Genomic DNA, 24219 nt, shown 5'->3' with positions numbered 1-24219 from the left:
GCACATACAAAGCAAAACGCATATTTGCATACACAATAAGCACAGTATGGCCAAAACAGCCATCACAACTAATTTGCTCAGCAGGGAGCCATCGCCCACAGCATGCTATAGACTGCGGCTTCGTGTCAAGACAAAGGTGACCTCAAAAGCCTTCCCAGCTCACACTGCTCAGTCCCCCCCTTGAGGGTCTGGGTTGAACAAAGCAATGGCCTTATGATCATATTATCTTACACTTTTTAGCCAAGCATGGTGTGAATCCTATATACTAATATGACTGAACTACCAGAGAACAGCCTGTAACTGTCTTTTGCACTGTGAAGAAGCACAGGCTATAAAAACAAAAGTGCGCTATGGGTAACAGGTTTCAATACAACACTGCTGTTAACACTTAAACATGCCTAACCTATTAAAGTCTCATCATAAGGATGTAACTGCTTTGACTTAAATTATTCTCCTTGGTACTGACAAAAACCTTAGCACTAGAGGAGGCAGCTTCAGGTACAACTGCCGAAACTAAACAGCTGGGAATGTCTGAAATGCACAGTACACTTTTTTGGGGGAAACTTTCTGTCTGCTGGAGGTGAAAGTTCAAGTCAGAGGTAGTTCCCTTTAGACACAAAAGATTTCTGGGTTTTTATAAAGATTCATTTCATAACAATGTGGGGAGGCAATAAAGGCAAACAGGATGCTTGAGTAAATATGAAAAAGTATAGAATTTAAATCCAGGGAGTTTATGTCTCAACTCTACAAAGCACTGGTAAGACTTCAAGGAGAGTACTTTGTCACCACAGTTTCAGTTCAATTTTGGTCATCATGCCAGAGAAAAGATGCAACATTCATAAGAGTTCAAGGCAAAGCAACAAAGTGATGGTCTCGGGGGTCATGTACAGTATACAGGGTCAGGCTAGGGGACTGTTCTATGCACAGTGTGAAATAGAAACAATTCAGAAACTTAAGGGAGATCTGTGCATTTAGGACAGAGAATAGGACATCATTAATCACAGAGCAGTGGGAGTCTGCAACTGGCTTCCCAGTCAGGTGGTTGAGGAGGAATAGCCCTTCTCGTTTCGTTTCCAGATTTTTCTGTATGTATGTACCTAAGGACTGGAAAATTGATAATGTAAAGCCCATCCACAGAAAGAGTGACAACACTGCATCAAGTAGGTTTACTGTAGGTCAATAGATAATCAGAGCTAAACTAGAGGGATAGTCTGCATAGATTTTAAAAAGAAAAGTATTGCCTAACTTGTTAGAGTTTTTGAACAAGCAACAGTATTAATGGGTACACACAGAGCATACAATATAGTATATTTATATTTCCATGGCCTTTGATAAAGCTCCTCTGGATAAAATCCTCAGACCAAACAGCTATTAGTAACCAACTGAGCTAAACTGGCCAAAGGCTCCCCTTGTCGGTATCCTTCTTTTATTGTCTCCAATCGAACAAAAAGCTACAAAGAATAAACTGTTTTTCCATCTAATAAGGATTGTGTTAGTGAGAAACAATATTAAAACAAATGCTCAGAAATGTTTTTGACTACCATACAAAAGTAATTACTTATTATTGTGGCTTAATATCCTGTGTGCCCTACTGCAGCCATTTATTTTAGCAAAGGATTCTATAGATTTGAACAAATCATAACGTGATCATAATCTCACCTTGCACTCTCTCTGCGGGGAGAAATTCAGTTTTGCCACACCTTTTATTAGGGTGAAGCAGTAATAGATACATTGAAAAAAATAATTCAAAATTTAGCAAGCTTGATATTATATATTTGCCAAAACTGTTGCATATGTTTAACACTTGTGATTTTACTCGATATGACCTTATTTCATAATATCAAACATTCATAGTACTTACAAAGCACCCGTTAAAGAATGGCTATGCTACCAGCTCCAAGACCTGGCATATGTTCAGATGATGTACCACTTGGTCACTTGCTAAATTTGTAAAACCAAGCAGCATACCTTACTACACCTTTCATTTCCAAAACCAAAGCTGAATTCTGCCTCCGTCCAGAGTCAATCTAAGATGATTATTCAACCTGGAATTACCTGAGCTGTACTAGCTTTCACTTTGTTAATATGCACTCAGCGAGAGGTATCTTCAGCACCGTGCATTCGGCAGATGTTGGTTTCCTTTCTTCTGCTTGCTGACCCCACCATCGGCTCAGAGTCCCCCCAGGCTCGAAGGTCTCTGAATACTTTTCATATCAAAACATATGGTGCTCAGGTCCCTCCAGCCCTGCCTTAAAGGCACAGTCTGCTTTATTATACAGCAGCACAATCTCAGCTGCTTGCACTAGGGAGGCATGGACAAATAGTTTGTTTCAAAATGAGGAAGACGCATAATGAACATGAGGACCATTCTGCAGCGTAGCTGAGAGGTACAAATGCTGTGTGACATAATTGATATTAAGACTTGTTAACGTAACAAGGATAAGCACTTCCAGGGTGAATTTAGTACAGACAGATAAGCGTAACCGTATTTTAAAATCATTAACCTTATTTGAATCCTAATTTCCGCCAACTACAAAAATACTGAACCAGAAAAATGCATTTACATGCAACAGAGAAATCATGTTGTAGGTAATAGCTCAGCACTCGCAAATTCTTTATAAGCAATTTCTTGAAGTTTGTCTACTTCTTCTTTAAGAATCACTGCAGTTAAATAATCTGTATAATTCTTAATGTTTCTTGTGGACCTCAAGAGTGAGCATTTTTTCTGATGAATTACCATCTTCAAATAAACGTCTTCATCCTTTTCAGTTCCCCTTAAAAAATGTGAGGAGCTAAAAGCTATAATATTTTCTAAAGCATGTTTAAATTATAGCAGGCAAAGAATGTTGTGTTTCATGATGGGTAACCAGAAACTTTAGCACCCTGCAAATGACTTCCACAGGCAAACATGAAGGAAATGGTTGCATTGGAATATTGCCCTCCGGCCTTCGCTGCTGTTGAAGAAACCCTTTCTGACAATTGGCAGTAAATTGGTACTGTATTTGCCACAAAGTCCTTCAACTTTGTCTTTAAGGCAGGTTGCTCTTTTATCAAAGTGCGGAGGTATTAAGATATACTTAAATCAATATAATCACTTTTAAGTGTCTGCCAAATAGCTGCACCTCATATCAGATATGCTACCTGGTATACACATATTAGATATGGTAACACATGCAGACTGCTCCCAGTGTTTCTTGTGCACCACGCCTTGAACTGTCTCAGCTCATCTGATCTGCTGAGGAAAAATAAACATGAGCTAATAAAGACAGACATGACTATAAATCCTGCCATTTACTTGAAGATTCTGACATTCATGATTCTTTTAACTTTTTATTTGTAAAAAGAGGATGATAGGAATCTTAGTGTTGTTGCTGCTACAGGTTGAATAAGGCAGCAATGGATAAAGGCAAAGTTAATTGGTAAGAAGCACAAAAGAACGCTATCAGTGACATGCTAAATATAATGTTACTGTCAGAGTACATCTCACAGCATGAGTTTTTGTTGTGACAAACTCAGAGCTAGGTAAGTTACATCTTTAATTCAGTACTGTGGCAATTCTAATCGTGACCAAACGAGCTGACAAATATAAAGAGAGGGTACTTTTAGTAGTACTTTGGCTTTATCTTACCTTGACTGTGACATAAGTCGCTATCATAACCCCCTTTATTTAGAAGGAATGAACCAGGGAGGCAGCTGCAAAAGTGCAGCTGGGAAGGTGGGAGGGCAGCTAGAAAAGATGTGCACAGAGCTGTGGGAAGTACAGAAATACTTATAAATAAGAGAGAGGAAAGGTGAGATTAGAATTTGACCTCTTCTCAAACTTCTGTTAAATAATATGTCTGATTTGGTAGTGTTTGTAAGACTTTGTGATTTTGCCATAGGTGCACAGAAAGAGGAAGACCAAAAAAGGGATAACAGCATCCAATGTCCAAAGAAAGCTAGGCATCAATTGTTTCAGTGGAATAGTTCAAGCATCTATTTACATGTATTTTTTCACGTGCTATACCTACTCAACACACTGATAACGATGGAGTTAGTCCTGAGGTCTGAGCAACATAACGTCCACATGGATCTCTTTCACTAGCTTCAACGCTTATAGAGTAATAAATAAATGAAGATTAAAAACTTGTTAAAATAAAACAAACTAACCAACCAAGAGCCTGCACATACTAAATTCATTAAGAGCTCTGTGAGGAAAGACAAAATAATCCCAAATCCTTGTTTGAATATTCTTTCATTGTTGTCATTTGAACGCAGAAAAAGATTATTCCTTCACAACAAATTTTAGGTTTTATAATGCAGATGTCACAACTACTGTGATTCACACCCAAGGTGTGAATGGGTGAATCGAAAAACTAGTTATTACATTTAAACAGATTCACGTTAATACATTAAAAAGCAGTCACAGCTTTATGGATTGTATCTGCAGGAAAAGAGAGAATGGATTAGTGCACTAGGTACAAATGTGGTGTAAACATCTTTTTTTATTGAATGTACTAACTGTACCAGTTGAATTACAAAGAGCCAGAAAGATAAGAAAAATGCACTACCCAGGTCTCATTCATTCTGCTTAGAAGAGCAAATTAAAGGTGTAAAGGTTTTTCCTTATCCCTTGTGAATGCCTTGGGAAACGTTTCTAAGAACACAACATTCTGGATGTGAGATGATGCATTCATATTAAAATGCCAGAATCTCATGTGGCAAATACACTAAAATATACAGAATCTAAAAGCAAAAATGTGTTGCTGCGGTTAGGGCTCTGCGCTAACTGGAGTGGCATGGACTCAGCTCACAGATGAGGCACTGCTGTTGTAGCCTTGAGCAAGGTGCTTCACTCAGATTGCTTCAAGAAATGCCAAGCTGTACAGTATATATGGGTACACAATGTTTGGATAAAAAAAAACATCAAATCAAATTGGTAATAATGAAGGCTTTGAATATCTGGACTAAATTTAAACTCTCCAACAGATACACATAAAAACACTATGATAGGACTAAGGCCAAATTCATACATTCAGAAGGGTATATGTGCTTTCCAGCAAATTTCAAAATCAAAATTGATGAGAAAATTGTCATATTCATTTGGTTAATTTCCTTAAATTCATTCATCTGTTATATTCTACATGAACAACCTACGTCTAACAAGAACTATTGCCACACCTACACAGTAGGCACTTTTATAAATAGGCAGCAGACCTCTTGAATCAGAGGTGAAAGAAGCTTGCTATAACTGAGATTGCAGGCCAAAGCCATCTGATGCAGACCCATTGAATTCCCCCCCCCCCCCCCCCGATATACACTGTGGGAACAAGCGAGGGAGACGGTTCAAATGGTGCAATTTAACGAAGAGTAGGCTCAAGTTAACGCCTGCCGAGCCGATAGGACCTTACAGATGTGTCCAGAAGGCTAAGGGTGAGGTTTGCTTGACAGCAAAAGGCCTCCATGTCCTTAGAAACAGCAGCAAGGACAATAGATTAAAGCTACATAGAGACCAACATTCACTCTACAACAGGTGAGAAGGGAAAGGCACAGTAATTATGACACAGCAGTACCCATCTCCAGTGGTAATGTTAGAGCAAGTCATCTTCACTGAGATCCAATGAGATCTGTCAAAGTGGTGGACTTGCTCCTGCCTGCAAAAGACAAAAGAATCCACGACAATTCATATATCCTGCACAGCACAGCAAACCCCAGTTTTCTACATGACATCATGTGCTCTACCTCAGTCTAGTCTGCTCTGAATTATACATGGAAAAAGATCTAAATTAATTATTTCAAGGTACAAATGATTATTTAAATTACATGACTCATTTCTTATAAATCGGTTACGCAATGAAATTCAGGGGCTATTCTTGACCGTTCTGTCTTTCCAACTAAGACACGAAACATTGCTCACCAACACCCCGTCTGTGTTGCAAGCTGTTCACTTGAAATATTCCTCACTTTATTTTAATATGTATTAGAATTACTGTAAAGCTGAAAACCTCTTCATTTCATTTCAAATTAGACAATTATATAGCTTTAGCTCAGGCTTGAATATAATTATCCTCTTAACTTTGTAGCCCAATTCTTTTCACTGGAATTTAAAAAAATGGACTGTCTCAGACTGATCTGCATTCTCTTTCAAGTGTTTGGCTCATTCGGTATTCCTAACTATCAATCCTGGCATTTTATCCTGCTGCAATCCAATCTCTGTTTTTCCTGTTAATCAATCTTTTTATATTCAGGTAAGCTGATTGAGACGGCTTGATAAAAAAACAGCTGTATTTATTTTAAACTAATCTCATCCCCACCCCAACCAAAGGTCACAAAGGATTATTTCTGCAGTTCCTAACAAACAGAGGAGGAACTCTGATAGAAATGTAATATGTTACAGTGATGGTTTATATCAATGTCATACTAAAACTTCGTGAAGCAAAATGCCTTTTTTGCTATAGAGTCCACAGCATGTAAAATAATAAACAAGCTTCAGCACTTTTTATGTAAAAGGAATTGTAGCATTATGCTATCTCGCTCCTTATCAAAACAGCTCTGATAATGACCTTTTAATTAACTATACACATGCCCTATTGCAGCTTTTCAGAATCTGATAATGAATGGTTTTTAATTCAATAATCTCATTTAAAGAGGTAAATCCCACAGCTTTGCCTTCTGCAATTGCAGACACAGGACATTAACTGCTGAACAGCACTTGCCTTGCGATTAATTATCTTTAAGGCAGGAACCTTTGGCTTGTATGGCTTCAATGGGTCTTGAGGTACTGCACTGCTCACAGCTGTCTGAGAGAATTAAGGACCATTGCATCGCTCTTGACATTAATCACCCCCACTTTTGAATACTAAATGGATTTCTCATGTATTAAGAAATAATTCAAGAAATGAAACATAAAAGGAATGCATATATAATATTGCTTAAGTGATATGTTTGTCACAGCGAAGCTGAAGGCTTAGAGGCCTTCCCTCACCAATAAGATTATATTGAAATGACATAGCACTTACCTGTTTGGCGTACCAAAGAAACTATTCAGCCTCCAGTTAACTAAGAACCCAGTATACAGTATATACATACACATTTCTATATAACTATGGTCAGTAGATAGTTTTCATTGTGGCTTTGTAGTATTTTGGGTACATGTGGTTCTGGAGGTGGAGAGACAAAATGGCTGCCAGTCTCCAGAGCATATAGGAAATGATGAAAGGGGCGGGGACTAAGTGGGAAGCCATTTGTAGCCATTTGGAGGCGGGGTTGCAAGTATATAAAGAGGGAAGGGGGAGAGCTAGAGGGTCTATTGAGTATTTTCTAGTTGTAGATTGTGCTGTGGAGTTTTCCTTAGGCAATGAAATGTGTTTTTTTTAAATTATTTTCTTAGGTGAATCTGCTTTTGTGTGACTCTTTCTGGCCTGGGCAATTTAGTATTATTTTTGTTATACCCACGCAATTGGAAATAAAAAAAAAAATTGCTTTCACTGCATGATCATGAGGAATGAGGAAATGTTGGAGGACACAGAACACCCCCCCATCTTTGGGTCATTTGTTGTTTAACTTGTCACAGGGCAATCCAGTGCTGCATACCTGTAAAGTTTACCTGTAAACAACGCAAAAGAGCCCAGGATTCTAATCTCACCCTACTCTCTGTGCCACCCAGCCAGTCGTGTACCACCTCTTCAGGAATCCTAGTCACAGTCAGCTAGTGCCGTGATCCAGGCTTGAACCCAAGACCTGGATTCGCGTTCTGAGAACACACATAACAAAAAAGTTATGGCAGTAGCAGAGAATTGTGGTGCAAACCATTTTTCTATTGCAACATCCTGCTTCAATGGCAGCTCTAGCCAATCTGTTGCAGGATTCAATCCAGTTGGCATTGTTGTGTTACAGCATATCTAGAGAGCAACTGGATTGATCATCGTTTGCTTTGGGAGATGATATTAAAAATGCTGTGAATGTGTTTCCTGCAGATCTACAAAATCAATCTGTAACACACCCCAGTAGCTCTGCCATGTTTTCGATCTTTGTGCTTTACTTAAGGAACAATATCAGCATTACTGCATGTCTTTAGTGGCACAACTAAAAAGCAGCAGTTTTAAAGAGACAAGAAAATGACAATGATACTGTTCGGGAAAAAGGGTTTTTCTAGTGAAAAAAATAGAAAAGAACCTCATACAATAAAAAGCTTACATCCAGATGTAAATCTTTAGTTACAAAAGTGAAGGGGAGTAAAATATTCAAATGTACAATTTGTCTGCATTGCAACCATGTTGGTGGAGAGCCATTTTTTTCTATTCTCTATATTTGTATATTCATCTGTAAAACCAGTGAGAACTTGTGATTTATCTAAAGGAAGGCTTTGTGAGAGAATCATTTATTGTTATAGAAGACCACATATTTAACTGTAAAATATGAGTCAATGTTCAAGGAAGATTACAAGGAGCAGAAACAGAAAAGGTTCTTATTTCCAAAAGGAAATCTGAATGCATCTTTTTCTGTCAATAATAGCAGATGTTTAAATATTTCTCTGCTTTAACACAAAGCAGTAAAATTTCAAGTAAAGGATTTCACCTTGACAGTTATAAAATCTCCCTGGCAGCAGCAAGCATGATAATAGTAACCAATAAAACATCCAGGAATTTTCCATTTAGATTTTACATGACTGAAACTTCATTCATTTCATGCAGTAATGAAACTTTGCAATCATTCATCTCTTGGTCTTAGAAAACATGAATAGAAATTCTGAAAACCCACAAATAACAATCACACAAGTAACACCTAAGGTTAAACCAATGAAAAACTACTGTATTCGTGACATAATGAATCTCCTGCTTTCTGATTTTACTTGTCTGTAATTATACTGTGTTGAACTAACACATGTAAATGTACAGCGCATTACCAACTAATCCACACACTGAAATATCAAAAGCCTAAAGGTAAATCCTAGCCTACAAAACAGAAAACTGGGACACATTGAGGAAACATGCACAAAACACAATAGCCAAGTATTTTACCAAGTGGCCTGGATCTACTGCAAGCATTATGTGTGTACTGGAATTAGATTGATGCTTGTCTTCATCTTTTTCATTCTATCAAATGAAAAAAATGGCATTCTTTATGAGTCATACTAGACAGCATGAAAATTGAGATTTTCAAAAATATTAGATACAGTGCTAGGAAACCTTGTCAACCCCAAATTATTGGAATTACAATTTCTTACCCTGATACCCTTGTTTAATTGAGAGCTTTTTTTTCAATTACAAAAAAATGTTTGTATTTACCAGTGTACAAAGGTGTACAAAGCAGAAGAAGACAAATAATTGATGATCGGTGTATGTAAAATAATAACTGAACCATTAGTTTTACTGGCACAATCAAGGTGATAATTAGAATGAGGTGGTGAACAAGGGCTGAGTTTGGGCTCAGTCCTGTAATATTCGATGCTTTGCGAGTTTGGTCTTCACCAGTTTAAGCATATATTTAAACTTCAACCTCTTTCTTTTATAAAGACTTTCATGAAGGTCTAGTTATGTTTTAAGCCCCCCAAAAAATATGAGATTACAGACCAACCTTGGGGGTTCACAAATGTATACTTGACACCGTAGCACCTTTAAATAGTTCCTAACTGAAGTTAACGAACTGAAATGCTATTGTAAAGCAGACTGTATGTGACTGCCTCTCTAGTCTGCCTCTAGGCTGTATCCATTACGAGGAAGTTTTAATGTTATCTCTTTCAAGCTTTCACTCTCATCATTGTCCTTTAGATTATCTACCTTTTCGGGAATTTCTGCTGTTTTCTTTGGCACACAGGACAGGAGTCACATACTTTGAGTCACACAGACAATATTTACAGAAACTTAAGCAAGGAGCTCTTGTAATGCATGAGTGGCCAGCTTTTTGCATTCACTTGTCAAATCAGCAAACAATATACTGTAGACTTGAAATGTAGTGCCAGCAAATACACATTTTGTATTCGCATTTTGGGCATTCACATTTTGTTAGCTGTACAGCACACAGCTATCAGAAATAATTCTCAATATAAGTTTGTAACAGCTAAATCTCACTGAAGTCACCAACTATCTGTGTAACAAAATGTATAGGTCAACAACTATTTGTATAGAACTTGGCTAGTTGTGGTTTATTCAAGCAGAAGGGCAATTCATTCTTAGATTAATCAGTATTTAGAGTATTTACATATGAAAAGAATGCCATTAACACATAGATGGAAGAAAGGCTTTAATATTCCAACAAAAGACAAAAGATGGTTTGTAATATATTTACATCTTAAAAAAAAGAAAAAAACAGTTTTTATGTTTTATGTGAAGTTGCAAATTTGTGTTTGAGAAATAGCAATCACAATTGCTATTCATTCATCCAATTCAATTAGAGACAGGACACCAGTCCACCACAGGGAACACATACTCACACCAGGGCCATTTTTCCCAGAAGCTCATTTAAACCTACCAGTATGGTTTTGGACTGTGGGAGAAAACCATAATATCCAGAGGAAACCCACAGAGACTCAGAGAGAACACGCAAACTCCACACGGACAGCACTCTAGGTCCAGAATTGAACCCAGGGCCCCAGTGCTGTGAGGCAACATTGCTAACTCCTGCAATACCATGCTAGCAATTGAATCAATTGATTTATTAGTTTTATCAATAAAGGCAGGGAAAGAATGGATTTAAGGATTTAAAGGTGCTGGACAAATAAACACAAGAAGGTATAACCCAAGTGGTACAGGAAAAATGTCAACCTGTTTTATTTGAGCAAATATTTTGCAGTACAATCAGAAAACAAATATGATCATGCGAACAGCAATGACAGCCTTTATACAATTGGAGGTACACTGTGAGATACTGTATAATTCATAGTGTAACCCTTAATAAGTCTCTCCTTCTCTTTAGGTACCTTGTCAATGCCGGACTGTTATGAGAAAATACAAACCACATTTCTCAATGGAATAGTGGAACAATTTCTCAATGGAACAGTGATTTGTGAAATACAGGAAAAATGCTGAGAACACAAAGAAATTGAGAAAACCAACTCAAACAGAAATCAGAAAAGTCTATATTCAGTTAGGGTAACATGATGGAACTATTACTTGGCTTAAAACATAAACACCAAAAGAAATAAACCCTTCAGGAATTAAATATTAGGAATGGCAGGATATTTTATGAAAGGTAAACAGCATCAAAATAATCTACAGTAGTGCTCTTGCCTTTACTAAATACATATGCTATCCATTCATCTGCATTTAATATATTTTTGACTATTGGATATTTCTCTTTTTGTAACTGAAAATATTTGGCTCTTTGATCAGGCTGTTTTAAATACTGTGTTTTAAAACAATTTTATTGCAGTCCATCTATAAATGTTCACAGCCTTTTAAATATACCTTAACCATAATATTGACTTACACTATTTTATGTGCTGTATTTCACTGCGTGGATTTAAAACTTTCAAAGTCTCAGAACCATGAGTACTCATCTAGAGAAGAGCTGTCCTTCAGTTTTATACCTGGTGAAAAACGATTAAGTGCAAGAGAGGCTTTGGAAAAGCAAGTAAAAAAAAAAAGATGAATTCAATCATTTATTTTGTTCTGACTGGCTTTTGTAGCAGTACGCTACAGTGCACGGTGAAAGGGATTATTTATTAAGAAATATCATCGGTGAGTCACACCAGCGCGGTTGCACAGTGAGTGCAGTCTGCTTCGTCAGAGTGGTGTGTAACACACTGTGGTTGAGCCCTTCAAGGTCTGAACATATTGACTTATTGAAATGGCACCAGCCTCCAAGAAAACTTCGATTCTGGTTCCACATGTATAAATACACAGTACCTGACTGTACTGAGACTATGTCAACAGACTATGGAACAGCTTCTACCTCCAGGCAATAAGACTGCTAAATAGCCAACCTGCAGCTCCTTCAGCAAATCACCTGTAATGGCTACATGGACACACAGTTTTCACTGTATTCAGCATAACCGCACTACTTGTATATATTGCATACACCATAGACACATAGCAGCTCTACTCATATTGAGTTTATTCAATTTCTATTACATCTATTATTATGTAACCTTATTTTCATAACCTCAATTTTGTGATTTTTGTGTTTTTGTGATTTTTGTGATTTCTGTGATTCTTGTGATTTTTGTGATTCTTGTGAGCTCGCGGAAAAGACATTTCATTGCCAGCAACTGCTGCTGCACGCCGTATTGTTGTGCATTTGAGAAATAAACTTTGATTTGATTTGATTTTGATTTGGTAAAGGAATAACCACAGGAGACCTGTCTCCGGTCCTAGTCCTGTGGAGTGCTGTGCTTCCAGGATGTAAGTCTATGCTGTGTCTTAATGACCTGAATCAGCATTATGGATAGAATTGGTGCTTAGCTTTAGAGACCCCCAAAAATTGGAGGCATGCTGCCACCCTCCCCCCCCCCCCCCCCAACCAGAACTGGGGGCCCCTGATGTTAGACATTGTCACGATAATTAACAAACAGAAAAGTGTTCACCAATCTACTGTGCTGTTTTTGAAAATTCCTCTAAATCAACAAGTAGAAAAAGCCACTGTTTCTGAGGGTGAAAGGCTCTGAACCCACTCCCAGTCTGGTTAATTCAAACTCTTCACCAGCAGGTTTTTCATCACCCATTCCTGTTTGGCATGGAGCAGAGGAAGGAGATTATTCACGTTCGGAGAGTAATTTGCAATGCATGAAATGAGACCTAGTAAGATATTCATATTGACAATAAATCCTGGAGAAATCAGGAGCGATTTACATTGCTCCCTTTCAGTGCTGCTGAAAACCTCAAGTGCAATTGTTAATGACAGCTGAGGATGAGCTCCTGAAATTGTTTTCTTTGACGTTAAAACTCTTGGCATATTCAGTTACCTATAGTATTTCAGAAAAAAATAGGTAAAATATGTAAAATAGGTTAAAAAAATCTTGTACATATTTCAGTTAATAGAGTTTATTCTTTTAGAAATGACACTTGTATGTTTTCTCTTCCAGTTCGGATTTTCTGAGTGAGCATCATAACCTACACTCTGGGGGATCAACTCAACTTTAGAATGCTCGATTGGCAAGAGCTGCCTATGTGCCTTGTAAACTTCATTCTAATTAATTCCTCCCTGAATACTTGGCAGATAAACAGCTTAAAGGACAAATAGTTGTGGGGAAAACAAACTTTAAATTTAGACACATTAGCTTGCTAAATGCTAAATGGACATTTCTATGCAGAACTGTTATGTTGAAGCATATAAAATAAAGATTATTTATAGATGCATTTTTGCAAATTCATTTTAGTATTTCATTCAACGCTTGTAAACTTTCACACAGGCAATTTTTGAAAATCACTGTGAAAAAGCTTTCACAGTAGTTATTTTTCAAATGCTTTTAGTTTGCCATTTTAATTGCTGTAACTTAAATACATTTATATGAAAATATCTTTTGTCGGGTAAATTAAAAAAGAACATGATTACAAAAAAGGAACCATTCACACATTTTCATTTCAATGGTAATAGCTTATTAGTAGTAGCTTAGTAGCTTGATCTATCGACTGATTCAGTGATTGATTAATTTAATTTAATATATAGCTTTTGTTTCAGATATACTGTAGTACATACCCTCGTCAGTTCCACTTGTGCCAGAAAGTTGTGTTATTTTTATAGTATGTTAATACCTTTTGGGATTCTAATTCATAACATCAAATACCCTTATAACCTTTTTAATGCTGAAAAAAATAAAGTTCCCTGAACCTGTCTGTGAGTAATGTAAATTACATTTATGTAAGATGACAAAACAGTGCCAAGTTTCAAGTCCATTAGCAAAGATACCAATAACTGTCCTGTGAAAATCTTCCACATAACTCATTTATAAGCTCCCTGATGTAAACATGTCTTCCATCATTCTCCCACGTTTGATCAAACACTTCAGTGTTTCTGTTATAAAAGGAGAAAAAAACAATTTATGCAATGCGCATATAATGCATTGGGATTTAACATCCTTGACATTTTTTCAAAATTTATTAAACACTTTTTGAAAAAACAGCACCATATTCCTATTCCTTCTGCGGCCTTTATATATTTACAAGCATGACTTTCATGATGGTATTGCTCAGTCAGTAGTGTGACCTTCTCGTCAATAGCCATTCTTTTCTGCCATCTCATAAATGAATTTTTTTTTCTCATCTCTGGCTCTTGCTGTATCTGGCCGCAGCACAACCCTGCATTTGCCCCTAGTGTTTGAACCCTCTCAGCTTGACCAGTTTATTTCTGCACAGAACACAACGTTCTCTTGACATCTTTCTGCTCTGCACTTGCAAAACAGGAAATATGGCAGCAAGCCTTCCCTAATAGTTGTCTTTCAGCAGAATAGACTGCTCTTTGTGTACTGCATTTTGGCATACTAAATCTGATCACTTGTAAAATAGCTGAGGACAAAAAAATACTGGAATTAAACCAGACATTTTGGAAGAAATGTTCCATAATCTTAGGATGCAGAAGTTTAATTCATAATGATAATTCCAAAAATACATAACACAATGTACTCAATGGTGAAAGAATAACAAAGATTCAGATCACCAGTCAAAAAAAGTAACAAAGCAGTGACCTTTAGTACATTTAAAACTGTGCACTGGAGGCAGCTGTTTGGCCAAACAGTTGTAGGAGTATGGAACAAGCTACCCACCCATGTTAGTGAAGTTGATACTCTGGATTCAGCTGGTTGAGAGCCTTGGATCCATTGGCTACTATCTATTGGGCTAAAAAAGTCTGTACGTTTTCTTATGTTTTTTCTCATTTGTTTCTGGGAAAATTGAAAATAAAACAAAATAACTTAACAGAACAATGGCAGGGTTGAGCAGTATTGTTTGCTGAGTAAATGCACATACGAAAAAATATAGTAGTGAAAGCCAGCAATCATAAAATGATCATCATAGAGGCAGAATAGTTTCACGTCACAGCAGATCAGATCCTTGGCTTCAGTCATCTGGTTAGAGGTGGACAACCCGGCCAGAAGGACAAAGCATGACTGAGCGGTTGCTGAGTTAAGTTTGTGAATGTTGTGGTGGACGGATGTTAGCTATGTTAGTATCTAGCAAACTGCAACAGTGATACAGAAGGTTTTATAGTCCGAGTCCAGCCAAGTTCACACTATGTTAATATCATGAATGAGGGTTTATGAGTGACTGTTCCCCTTATAGCCAAGTGACTATTCCTGATGAATCACCCTGCTTTCCAGCTGTTCCTGAGGTGTCACATACAACAACGCGTCTGTTTAAGATTCTCTCAATCCAGGCCAGGAGTAGCGACCCCAGCCGGAGTCAGATTTCTCCAATCTACATTCCCAATCCTTATGGTGCACGTACCTGTACAGTAGTATAGTTTGCTGCAACCAAATGCTTGATATGTTGTTTTTATATACTCTTAGTACTTATTGCTCTTTAGGTAATTTCACATTCATTCTTCATTATCATAAAATCTGGCAAGTGTATGACACAACAATGGAACTGCTAGATAAAGTACATAAACATCTGAATGTAACATTTTTACTGCCATATTATTTAAAAAATGCCCTAAAGCCAGTATTACAATCATCCATGCAAAATGCCGGTCTGCATTATACAGTACATATTTAAACTGAAAGTGACATTTTAGCACAGAAGATATCTGGCTTAATCTCTGTTAATGCAGATATTGTTTCCTCTGTTTTTATCTTTTGCCAAAGTTATTATGCAAAGCAAATACTTTCTTAGCAGTTGCCTTCATCTAGGGCGACTTACATTAGCTAGCAGCAAAATTACAATAAATTAAAAATCTAGATATATAGGGAAAACGGACTTGAATCACAACTACAGCGTCTCAGTTTTAAGTTTGTTTTAACTTTGTTTAATCATTCGGAATTGTTTATAATGTAGTTACGAAAATCACATTAATACTTTTTTTTTAACCATAGTTCATGTTAATTTTTAAAAATACTGAATGATTTCTTAATACGTTTACTGGAAATGTCTCTCTTAGTCAGGGCACGTTGCCTGTTCTTCCAGAAAATTCGTTTAGGGAGTGTTTACACCTGCTATGTGGAATTCTGAAATTGTGAAATATTTTGGCCATTTGCTTGGAAAAGCTAGCAAGAATTGCTGGAACAACCAATGTTCCAGAATGGTCATCTGTTCTTGTCCTGTAAATATCCAGGATGTGCAATACTAAGAGTGTTTTGTAACCCTGCAGGTATAAAAGTCATTTCCCTGTTGTTAAGAGGACACTTCTTCAGAATACAGCAAGGCACTTTAATATCTACAAAGGCTCAAAAAATGTGGTACGTACAAGTGATTTATTTTCTAAAGCAGTTATCAAAATGTTATTTCCAAACAGGCCTGTAGCAATTTTAACCACTCTTGACATTTTGGAGGTATTTACAGAAAAAAATACTATTAAATTTGAAACATTAAAATGTTAAAACATTAACGTTTTTGGTTTGTCTATGGAAGTTATTTAACATCTGCCGTCTGAATATGACAAACTCTATAGTTCATGGTCAAAAACATTTACATTTTCCTGCAGTAGTTTTAACAAGGCTTTCAAAGATATTTTAAAATGAATAATGATGTGAAATGTTTTCTTATTCTTGTTTTGTGTGAGAAGAACGAAAACAATTCAATCTGTCCTGAGAATCAGATTTTTCTGTATCAGAAAATACCGTCAGAATAGGACCATTAAGTGCACATAACTAAAGTTGTTTCCAAATACTACATTGGTGTTGATACATGAGTAGTCCATCTTGGTACTGTATATGTACAATGTTTGCTTGAGAGATTATGGAAATATGACAGTGATTTCACATTTGCAGCACGTCCGCTTAAGATTCTTTTTTCCTTATAATGCTCAGGACAAATTAGCGACAAAGCGTTTATCTGAGTGAGTGTCTATGAAACATGATTGAATTGCTTTCTTACAGGTCATCATCCCTGCCAGCTCTGCTGATGGTTCTGGGTCTCTGTCTCGCAGATAAACCTGACATTCAAGGTAATTAGTTTTGAGCCATAACCTAGTCTGTCAACTAAGAAAATGCAAAAGCTATCATGGTCCCAAATAGACTGTGTCATACGTGTGGGTGATGAGAGGTTTTTGCCTTTTCCTGAACTGCAGGATTATGCTGAACAGGCACTTCTTTTAAATTTTGCTCTAGTTACAGTAGATCAATAAGAATCTCTGGGGTGTTGTTTCTATTGCAAAGCCCTGCACGAAGAGATTTATGAATTCAAGTGCATTAAGCTCTTTACAGACTATAACTGGATATCTTCCTTTGTGTCCACTCCTCTAACAATGGTGCTGCCAATAAACAGAAGCAGAGACAGCTTCTTATTAGCATGCTGCAGCATTTGAGTATCATGTTCTGTTCAAAAGCAGCATTTTGTCTTTTGTTGTACAGTTCAACTGTAGCACATAGCGTGTACTGCAATTACCTTAGGAACAATTGAACACCAGTTCTTATCAAACAATACACATGAAAATGAATAAAATACTTTGTTTCTTTACTGTCTGAAAAGCAATGGGACCTGAGGAAATGCGTGCTACCTTTGTGCTAAACGTGTTGTGTTCTTCAGAGCAGAGACTCCAGGCTCTCTTCCGCTCCCGGCGTATGGTAGGAGGTGTGCTTGCACGCCGCGTCCCCTGGCAGGCTCTTGTCACCCTGGGGGACAAAATAATTGGAGGGGGGACGCTGATTGGTAAGCGTTGGGTGCTCACCGCTGGCAGGAACCTCTTCACTAACGCCAGTCGCAATGCCACCCTGGGTCAGGCTCCAGCTGTTCCTAAGGTGTACCTGAGCATCACTGACCTCAGGGAGACAGAGGAAACATTCAACGAGGTCAAGGTGGACCAGGTGAGTCAACACCTTCCAGCTGAACCCCTCGGGCTGGCCGGCTTCAATAACACACATTAACCAAGCTCTGCAGAGCCTCGGAACCCCGCCTTGATGCGAATAAGGAATTTTAACAGAAAAAAACTCAAAAACAGTAAATGAACAAGACAGTAAGATCACAGCCTTCTCCAAACGGCAGGTACAGCAAGTGTGCTACTGTATTTGTAGAGAATCTGTTCATTCTTTTCAAACCAAAAAAGTGACTTGCAAAATTTCAGAGGGAGACCTATAGGAAATGTGTGAAAGTGGTTTTAAAAAAATGAATCAAAAACAGAGCACTCCAGCTTGCCTTGTGCTTGCTCTGTTGTCTGGACCGTTCGAGTCCTGAAATGGAAGAGAACAAGAGTGAGATTGCAGTTTTGAAACTCTTCATCAGAGCCAGTATTAAGTATTATTCTGGTTTATTGCCCTGTATCTGTTCACAATTTGAAACTGGCAGGCCAGGTTTCCGTGTGGTTTAGGTTTTTCCAAAACGATTTTGGCTTCAACGATTTTGAATCAAATCGGAATCATCTGTCAGCTGACAGTCAGAGAGACAGACTGAGACAGCACTGACAGCCGTGCGCATGAGACAGCGAACATCTCACTGTACCTTTGTTCCAAAGGTGCTCAAAGAAAGAGACAAACAGAAGCATTATCTAAAAACAATGCGCTACATTATTCATAACGACATATTAAAGTCCTAACAGAAAGCAGAGTAAATATGGTATTTAGGCTAATAGCACAGGGAAAAATTAAAAAGTATTTTGTTTTCCAAATTCAGTACTTGACCACCTGTTAACAGTTTTATTTGAAAACTCTACCACCTTGCGATCTGAAGAGGAATTCACAAGACATTTATCTCTTTATCCAGACAGTGTCTAAAACACAGATCAAAAAAAGATCTCTTTCTTCAAATCTGGATTTAGACTGAGACAATTATCATTACAACATCCTTTCAGCTGATCAAATGTGGTTCAAAAAATCAAGAGGTGGGAGCACAATGTGGGAAAATGTTTCAGAAAGTTAAAGACAAGTAAACCACCAGAATTCAGATAACCTTGGATGTCCCTGTAGCACATGTTTAGAGAAAGAAAAGGCTAATTTACCAAATCATTTTTTTAATACAGGTGTTCCTGCATCCCAATTTCCAGAACAACTCTGACTGGGAGAATGATCTGGCTCTGATCAGGCTGAAGGAGGATTTGTTTTTGGATGGTAACGTGAAGCCCCTCTCCCTGCCGGAAAAGGATTATGCCCTGATGGGCACTCAGGGTGATGTGTCTGGCTGGGGCAGGAATGCTCTCCTTCAGTACTCTAGGCTGCTGAAGACCCTGACATTAACTGTGGCAAACCACACCATGTGTAAGGAAACCTACAGCTCTGGTGGCCAAGTGGTGGGCAGCACTCCGATCGTAGATGATACCATGTTCTGCACGGAGGCCACCAGCTATCGGGAGGACGTGTGCATTGGAGACGCTGGAGGAGCCTTTGCTGTGCAGGACCCTAAAGATGGGAAAGTGTACGTGGCTGGAGTCCTCTCGTTTGACAAGAGCTGCGCAGTGGAGAGATTTGCCGTTTTCATGAAGATCTCGGCGTACGTGCCCTGGATAAAGAGTGTTATTGGGCAGCAGTGAGGAAAGTCAACACTACAAAGCAGAGCAGAAAAATAACTTTCACTGCCACTGAGTGTTACAGAACACACAATAGGTTATGCTATCCATTATCCTCCTCATGCTACTTCTTCATTGACGCTTTACTGTAAACTCTACCGTCAATATTCAGCTCATCTTGCTTTCCTGCGATCTTTACACATTAATAACTTCCATTAACCTTGGATTTCTTATTTAAATTTAGTTCTGAAATATTCGGGATCTGAGTCAAAGATGATGAATGACCACCAAATGTTGTAACGCACATACGCTACATTTCACTTCTGTTTTGAACTGCAATAAAAGATCAGATGGTTAGTGTTGTCTCTCCTTTGCTTTTGCTTTTACTTCCTTGTTAGTTAAAAAAAAGCAAGTGCCGAAATGCCCATTGTCATTCTCTCATATTTCACCATACATTTCCAATTGCAGCTTGTTATGTATGTTACAAAATAAAATTCCAAAGTAAAAAAAAAACTGAATATTGAACCGTTTTTTAGTTGTCACATACATGTGTTACTCTGCATTTCATTTCACATTTGGACTTTTCATGGGTCTTAGTCCATATTAACAGCCACCCCCCTAGGTGTAGTAAGTGCTTTTCCCTTAGTCAGTATCTCTGAATAAACAGCTATGAGTGCCATGTGCTCAGCATGAAAAAAAACTTCTGCCTGAAGAATGAGCTCTGTCTGGAAACATCTGAGCCTTTTATAATTATTGTAAATTAAACATGAACCATCTTGCAAAGTCTTCCTTTTGATTTGTTCATCTTCAATTTTAAATCAAATTCCATTAACAGCTTTTCAAGGCTCATTTGTATATTTCATTATGTTTAGCAATAAGTCAGAAGGAGTTACAGGAGTTTACAATACATGAAAAATCAGGTAATTCACACTCTGCATGACAGGAGGGGGAAAACATGCTTTAGATGACAAATTTAATTCAGGAAGGAGAAACAAGAGAAAAGGTTTTCTTACAAGAGGCAGCAGATTCAGTGCCAAACAACCAGAAGAAAGTTCTTCATAGAATTTTAATTTGGGGAAATGGAAAATTGTGCAGCTTTGAAAAGAGAAGAGCTTTTATGCAGCACAGAGCTGTGTCTAGAAAAATGTAGGTTATATGATAATAGCGAATAGGTGACAAATAAGACTTTGCACAGTATAAGATATATAAATATTTTAAAAAATCACAGTTACTATCTAAATATAGGCCTCTGATACATTCAAAGAGCTCAGGCTGAAAACAGATTTAGACAGGGGTGCTGTTCCACTGGTGAGCATTACAATCTGTTCTCTACGTTTCTCAATTTATGATATGAATTTCACAGCACATGGACCTAAGACCTAGGTTTAAAAAGAGTCCATTGCCCTACCAATGTTGCTAATTGATTATAGACAATTCTTAGACAAATCCTGGAAAAAAAAACAAATTTTAAACATGAAACAGACTGAGCGATTTTTGAAGTCCTGTAACATTGCATTTCCCTTGAGCTCTCTAGTGTTGGGATTCAACAAAATCCGAAGATCGCCTCCACTAAACTGAAATTAATTGAAACAATTTGCTGTACTGAGCTTAGAGAATACCCCGCTAAAGATATTTGTGTCTGGAATCAAAGAAAATCATTTGAATTCCTATCAGTGAAGGATTGAGGAGAACAGAAAACAGTAAATCATAATCCATTCCTTCTGGCCATCATTTGACTTTGTCAAGAACTTACTTTTTCTCCCAATAACAGAAAGTTTCTTCTTACAAAACTCTTTTTGCTTAGTGTTTTTTCTCGGGTGGGCGTCACCACTCAGATTTTGCAGCCTGGGGCAGTCAGTGTTCTCAAGATCATTACGTTTTGATTTTTCCCATAACTCGAAGCAAATCCAAAAAGCTTTATTTTGCATTTGTAGAATCTAAAAGAGAACAAGGCATGAGATTGAAAACTATAAACTATAAAACGGCGTTCAGTAGAGAATGGGTTCAGCCTTCAGAGTGAAAATGCAGGTTAAAACTTTCCACTTCAATGACAAGAACCAAATTGCCAACTCAACTGTCATTTTCAGGAGTAAGATATTTGGAATCAAGCTTTGAAAAGTAGCTTCATCTCATACATCACAGGGTCAGATTCCCACATGACCTTTGAGGAGAAACTTGATGGCAATAGGCCTGTGTAGGCTTGGGGGTGGAGCCCCAGACTAACCTGGGTGTTTCTGCAAGAGAAGTACAGCTCTGCTTTGTGTCTGCCTGGACGGTTCAGAAGAAACACATCTTCTCTCTCTAGAGTAGGTGTCTCAAACTCAGTTCCTCTGGGTTTCCTTAAAACCATCAGTTACATAGGTGGTTAGGACCTAGGCAGTGTTCTGTTGCCTAGTTAAGAACTGTTTAGTGATCTTTAAGGAGGTGACAACACCTTCTGTATCAGGCTCAGAGGGGCTCAGCTACACAAGGTATGAAGTGGAAGATGATGGACACAACTACAATTTAAGAGAAAGACCATTTACATTTTTTACTGCCTTGGGGTATGAAAAACAATAAGATTTAGCCTCTTTGAAGGCCAGTGAATTGTGAAAAAAATTATCCAACGTAGTGCCTTTATTGGCAGTAATTTAGTTCAGACAGAGAGCAGATTCTAAATTTTTACGTGTTTCTCTGCATTAAGGCCTATGGGAATTTTGGTAAAGCACTAATAAAGCATAAACAGCTCATGTTTGACATATTTCTTAATGTAGAGGCGGGAATCGTGTGTTTCTGTTAACCCAATACTCCCAATCAATAAAAAAACTAATTTATAGTTTCCTTTCTTTGGAAAACCTTTTCTAGTTTAGGAAAAGAAGCAAAAAAGAGAACCGAAGATATTATTTAAACTGGTTCTACTAAAATCTAAATTATTTAAATGAGAACTTCAGACGAACAGATCCATTGTGTAAGAATGTTCATTTTGCACTTGAATGTGGAGAGAAAGTTCTCTATTTGTTTAACTTTCCCAGGAGAGCTGAAGATCAGAACTTCCCTGGATGAAAAGGCCTGTTTTTAGTAGAAATAGTGCAACTATTTCTTCATATTTGTTGAAATGGGTTATCTAAAAAATCCAAAGAGAATGAAATAGGTCTTCAAAACCAAAAATACTTATTGTTCTGTTCAAACACCATGGTCCTTTTACAATGGTTTTATATAATAATTGTCATTACAGTGCATTCAGTACACACAGTCCTTGGAAAACAGTTAGAACAGCCAAAATCAATGTCATGTGCAATCTTATCATCTGTGTTTAGGTTAGGTTCCATATTTATGATTATTCTAACAATTTTCCAACAACTGTAGCGAATTTTCAGCCACACCATAAAATTGTTAAACTGGTTTTGCACTGTAAAACTCCCTTCTTAAGGGGGTTGTAATGCAAACATGTTGTATAATTATGGTTTCAATATTAAAATATTTATGCCCTTGTCAAGGGCCATTAATCTCAAACTCATCTCAACATGATTTGCATGCTTTTTTGGGGGAGAGCTACAAGCAAGTGTTCCAGTAGAGCCCACAGACAGAAGTTATTTAAACATGCCTCTCTGCTTTATTTATGTCAGAGAGTGCTGGAGCTGTTTCATTAGTCTGCAGCTCTGCACAGATATTTTAAAGAGTAGCTTAATTCGGGGGATGTTCTCATTATCTGGCAGGAATAATGGATAAACAGAACTGCTTCTGCTATATCCACAGAAACCAAGTAAGACATCACTCGAAGTCCATTTCAACTAACTTAACAGATTCAACAGGACCCACAAATCAATAGTGTTGAAGCAACAGATTCTTCCCCATTTAACAATTTAGAAAGGGTGTGGACATTTTCAGTCCTGGGGCATCTTTTTGAAATGCTACCTGTTTTTTAAGACAGGTAGGGGTTTATGATCAAATACTAAAGAACTGTACACATACTGTATGCAACTGCAATAATGTTTTAATGAAAGCCTTTTTGCAGCCTTTGTAAATCCCACAAATGTTATTTCCTAGAAAAAAAAACACAATATTAAAACTATGGTTACAAAAGATGTACTACCGAACACTGTAGGTAATTTTCTGATATGCTATTTTTGTCCCGTGTGAGTTACAGTGATTAAATTAGTTACGAGTCAGCAAATAAATGAACAATTATACCCATGGGAATACAAATAAAAAGTATCTTTTGCCTAGAATATATATCACAGTAGCTACAATGAACACTGTGAAGAACACCCTTTCATACTCCAGTAAACTATCACTTGTAAGTACTCGCTGAACTACACTGAAACTCTCAGTCAATTTTGATAACTGCCATTGCAGTTGACTCTGAAGACACAAAGACACAGCTAAAATAAATGCTTTAGATGACAGGGTAGAGTGTATGAATTGTAATGTAGGAGATATTATGAGAGAATGAACAAAAGCACAGGAGTCACACATTCTCAAAATAGAGAACATTGGATCAACTTTCTGTTCTCTAGCTAATGGGTTTCTCTACCTTAAGAACCTAAGGATTCTCTACCATATGTTGAAATATCTTAAAAGTCTTCCCAGATTATTTTTTAAAAACAATATAAGGTCCTCCATATACGACAATATAAAGCTGCTTTAAACATGATTCTTGATTTTCAGAGTGTGCAGCAAATACTGCTACATTATGCCTTCACATGACATAGGTGGATGTGTTTTATTAATTTGACT

General features: G+C 37.4%; 1 protein-coding gene across 1 annotated transcript; it reads left to right on the top strand.

Moving 5' to 3' along the window:
* Positions 1 to 16198: 16198 nt before the first annotated feature.
* hp (haptoglobin) lies at positions 16199 to 19860 on the top strand. The gene is made up of 4 exons (XM_088938891.1): positions 16199 to 16306; positions 16946 to 17013; positions 17595 to 17872; positions 19021 to 19860. The coding sequence occupies exons 1-4, from the start codon at positions 16302 to 16304 to the stop codon at positions 19525 to 19527; spliced, it is 858 nt and encodes a 285-aa protein (XP_088795017.1). The 5' UTR covers positions 16199 to 16301; the 3' UTR covers positions 19528 to 19860.
* The last annotated feature ends 4359 nt before the right edge of the window (positions 19861 to 24219 follow it).

Source organism: Atractosteus spatula, chromosome 21 (assembly GCF_055471065.1).
Source record: "Atractosteus spatula isolate fAtrSpa1 chromosome 21, fAtrSpa1.hap1, whole genome shotgun sequence".
In the NCBI taxonomy this organism is placed as follows: domain Eukaryota; kingdom Metazoa; phylum Chordata; class Actinopteri; order Semionotiformes; family Lepisosteidae; genus Atractosteus; species Atractosteus spatula.
Note: the sequence above shows the minus strand (reverse complement) of the source record. Positions and strands in the feature narration are given on the sequence as shown.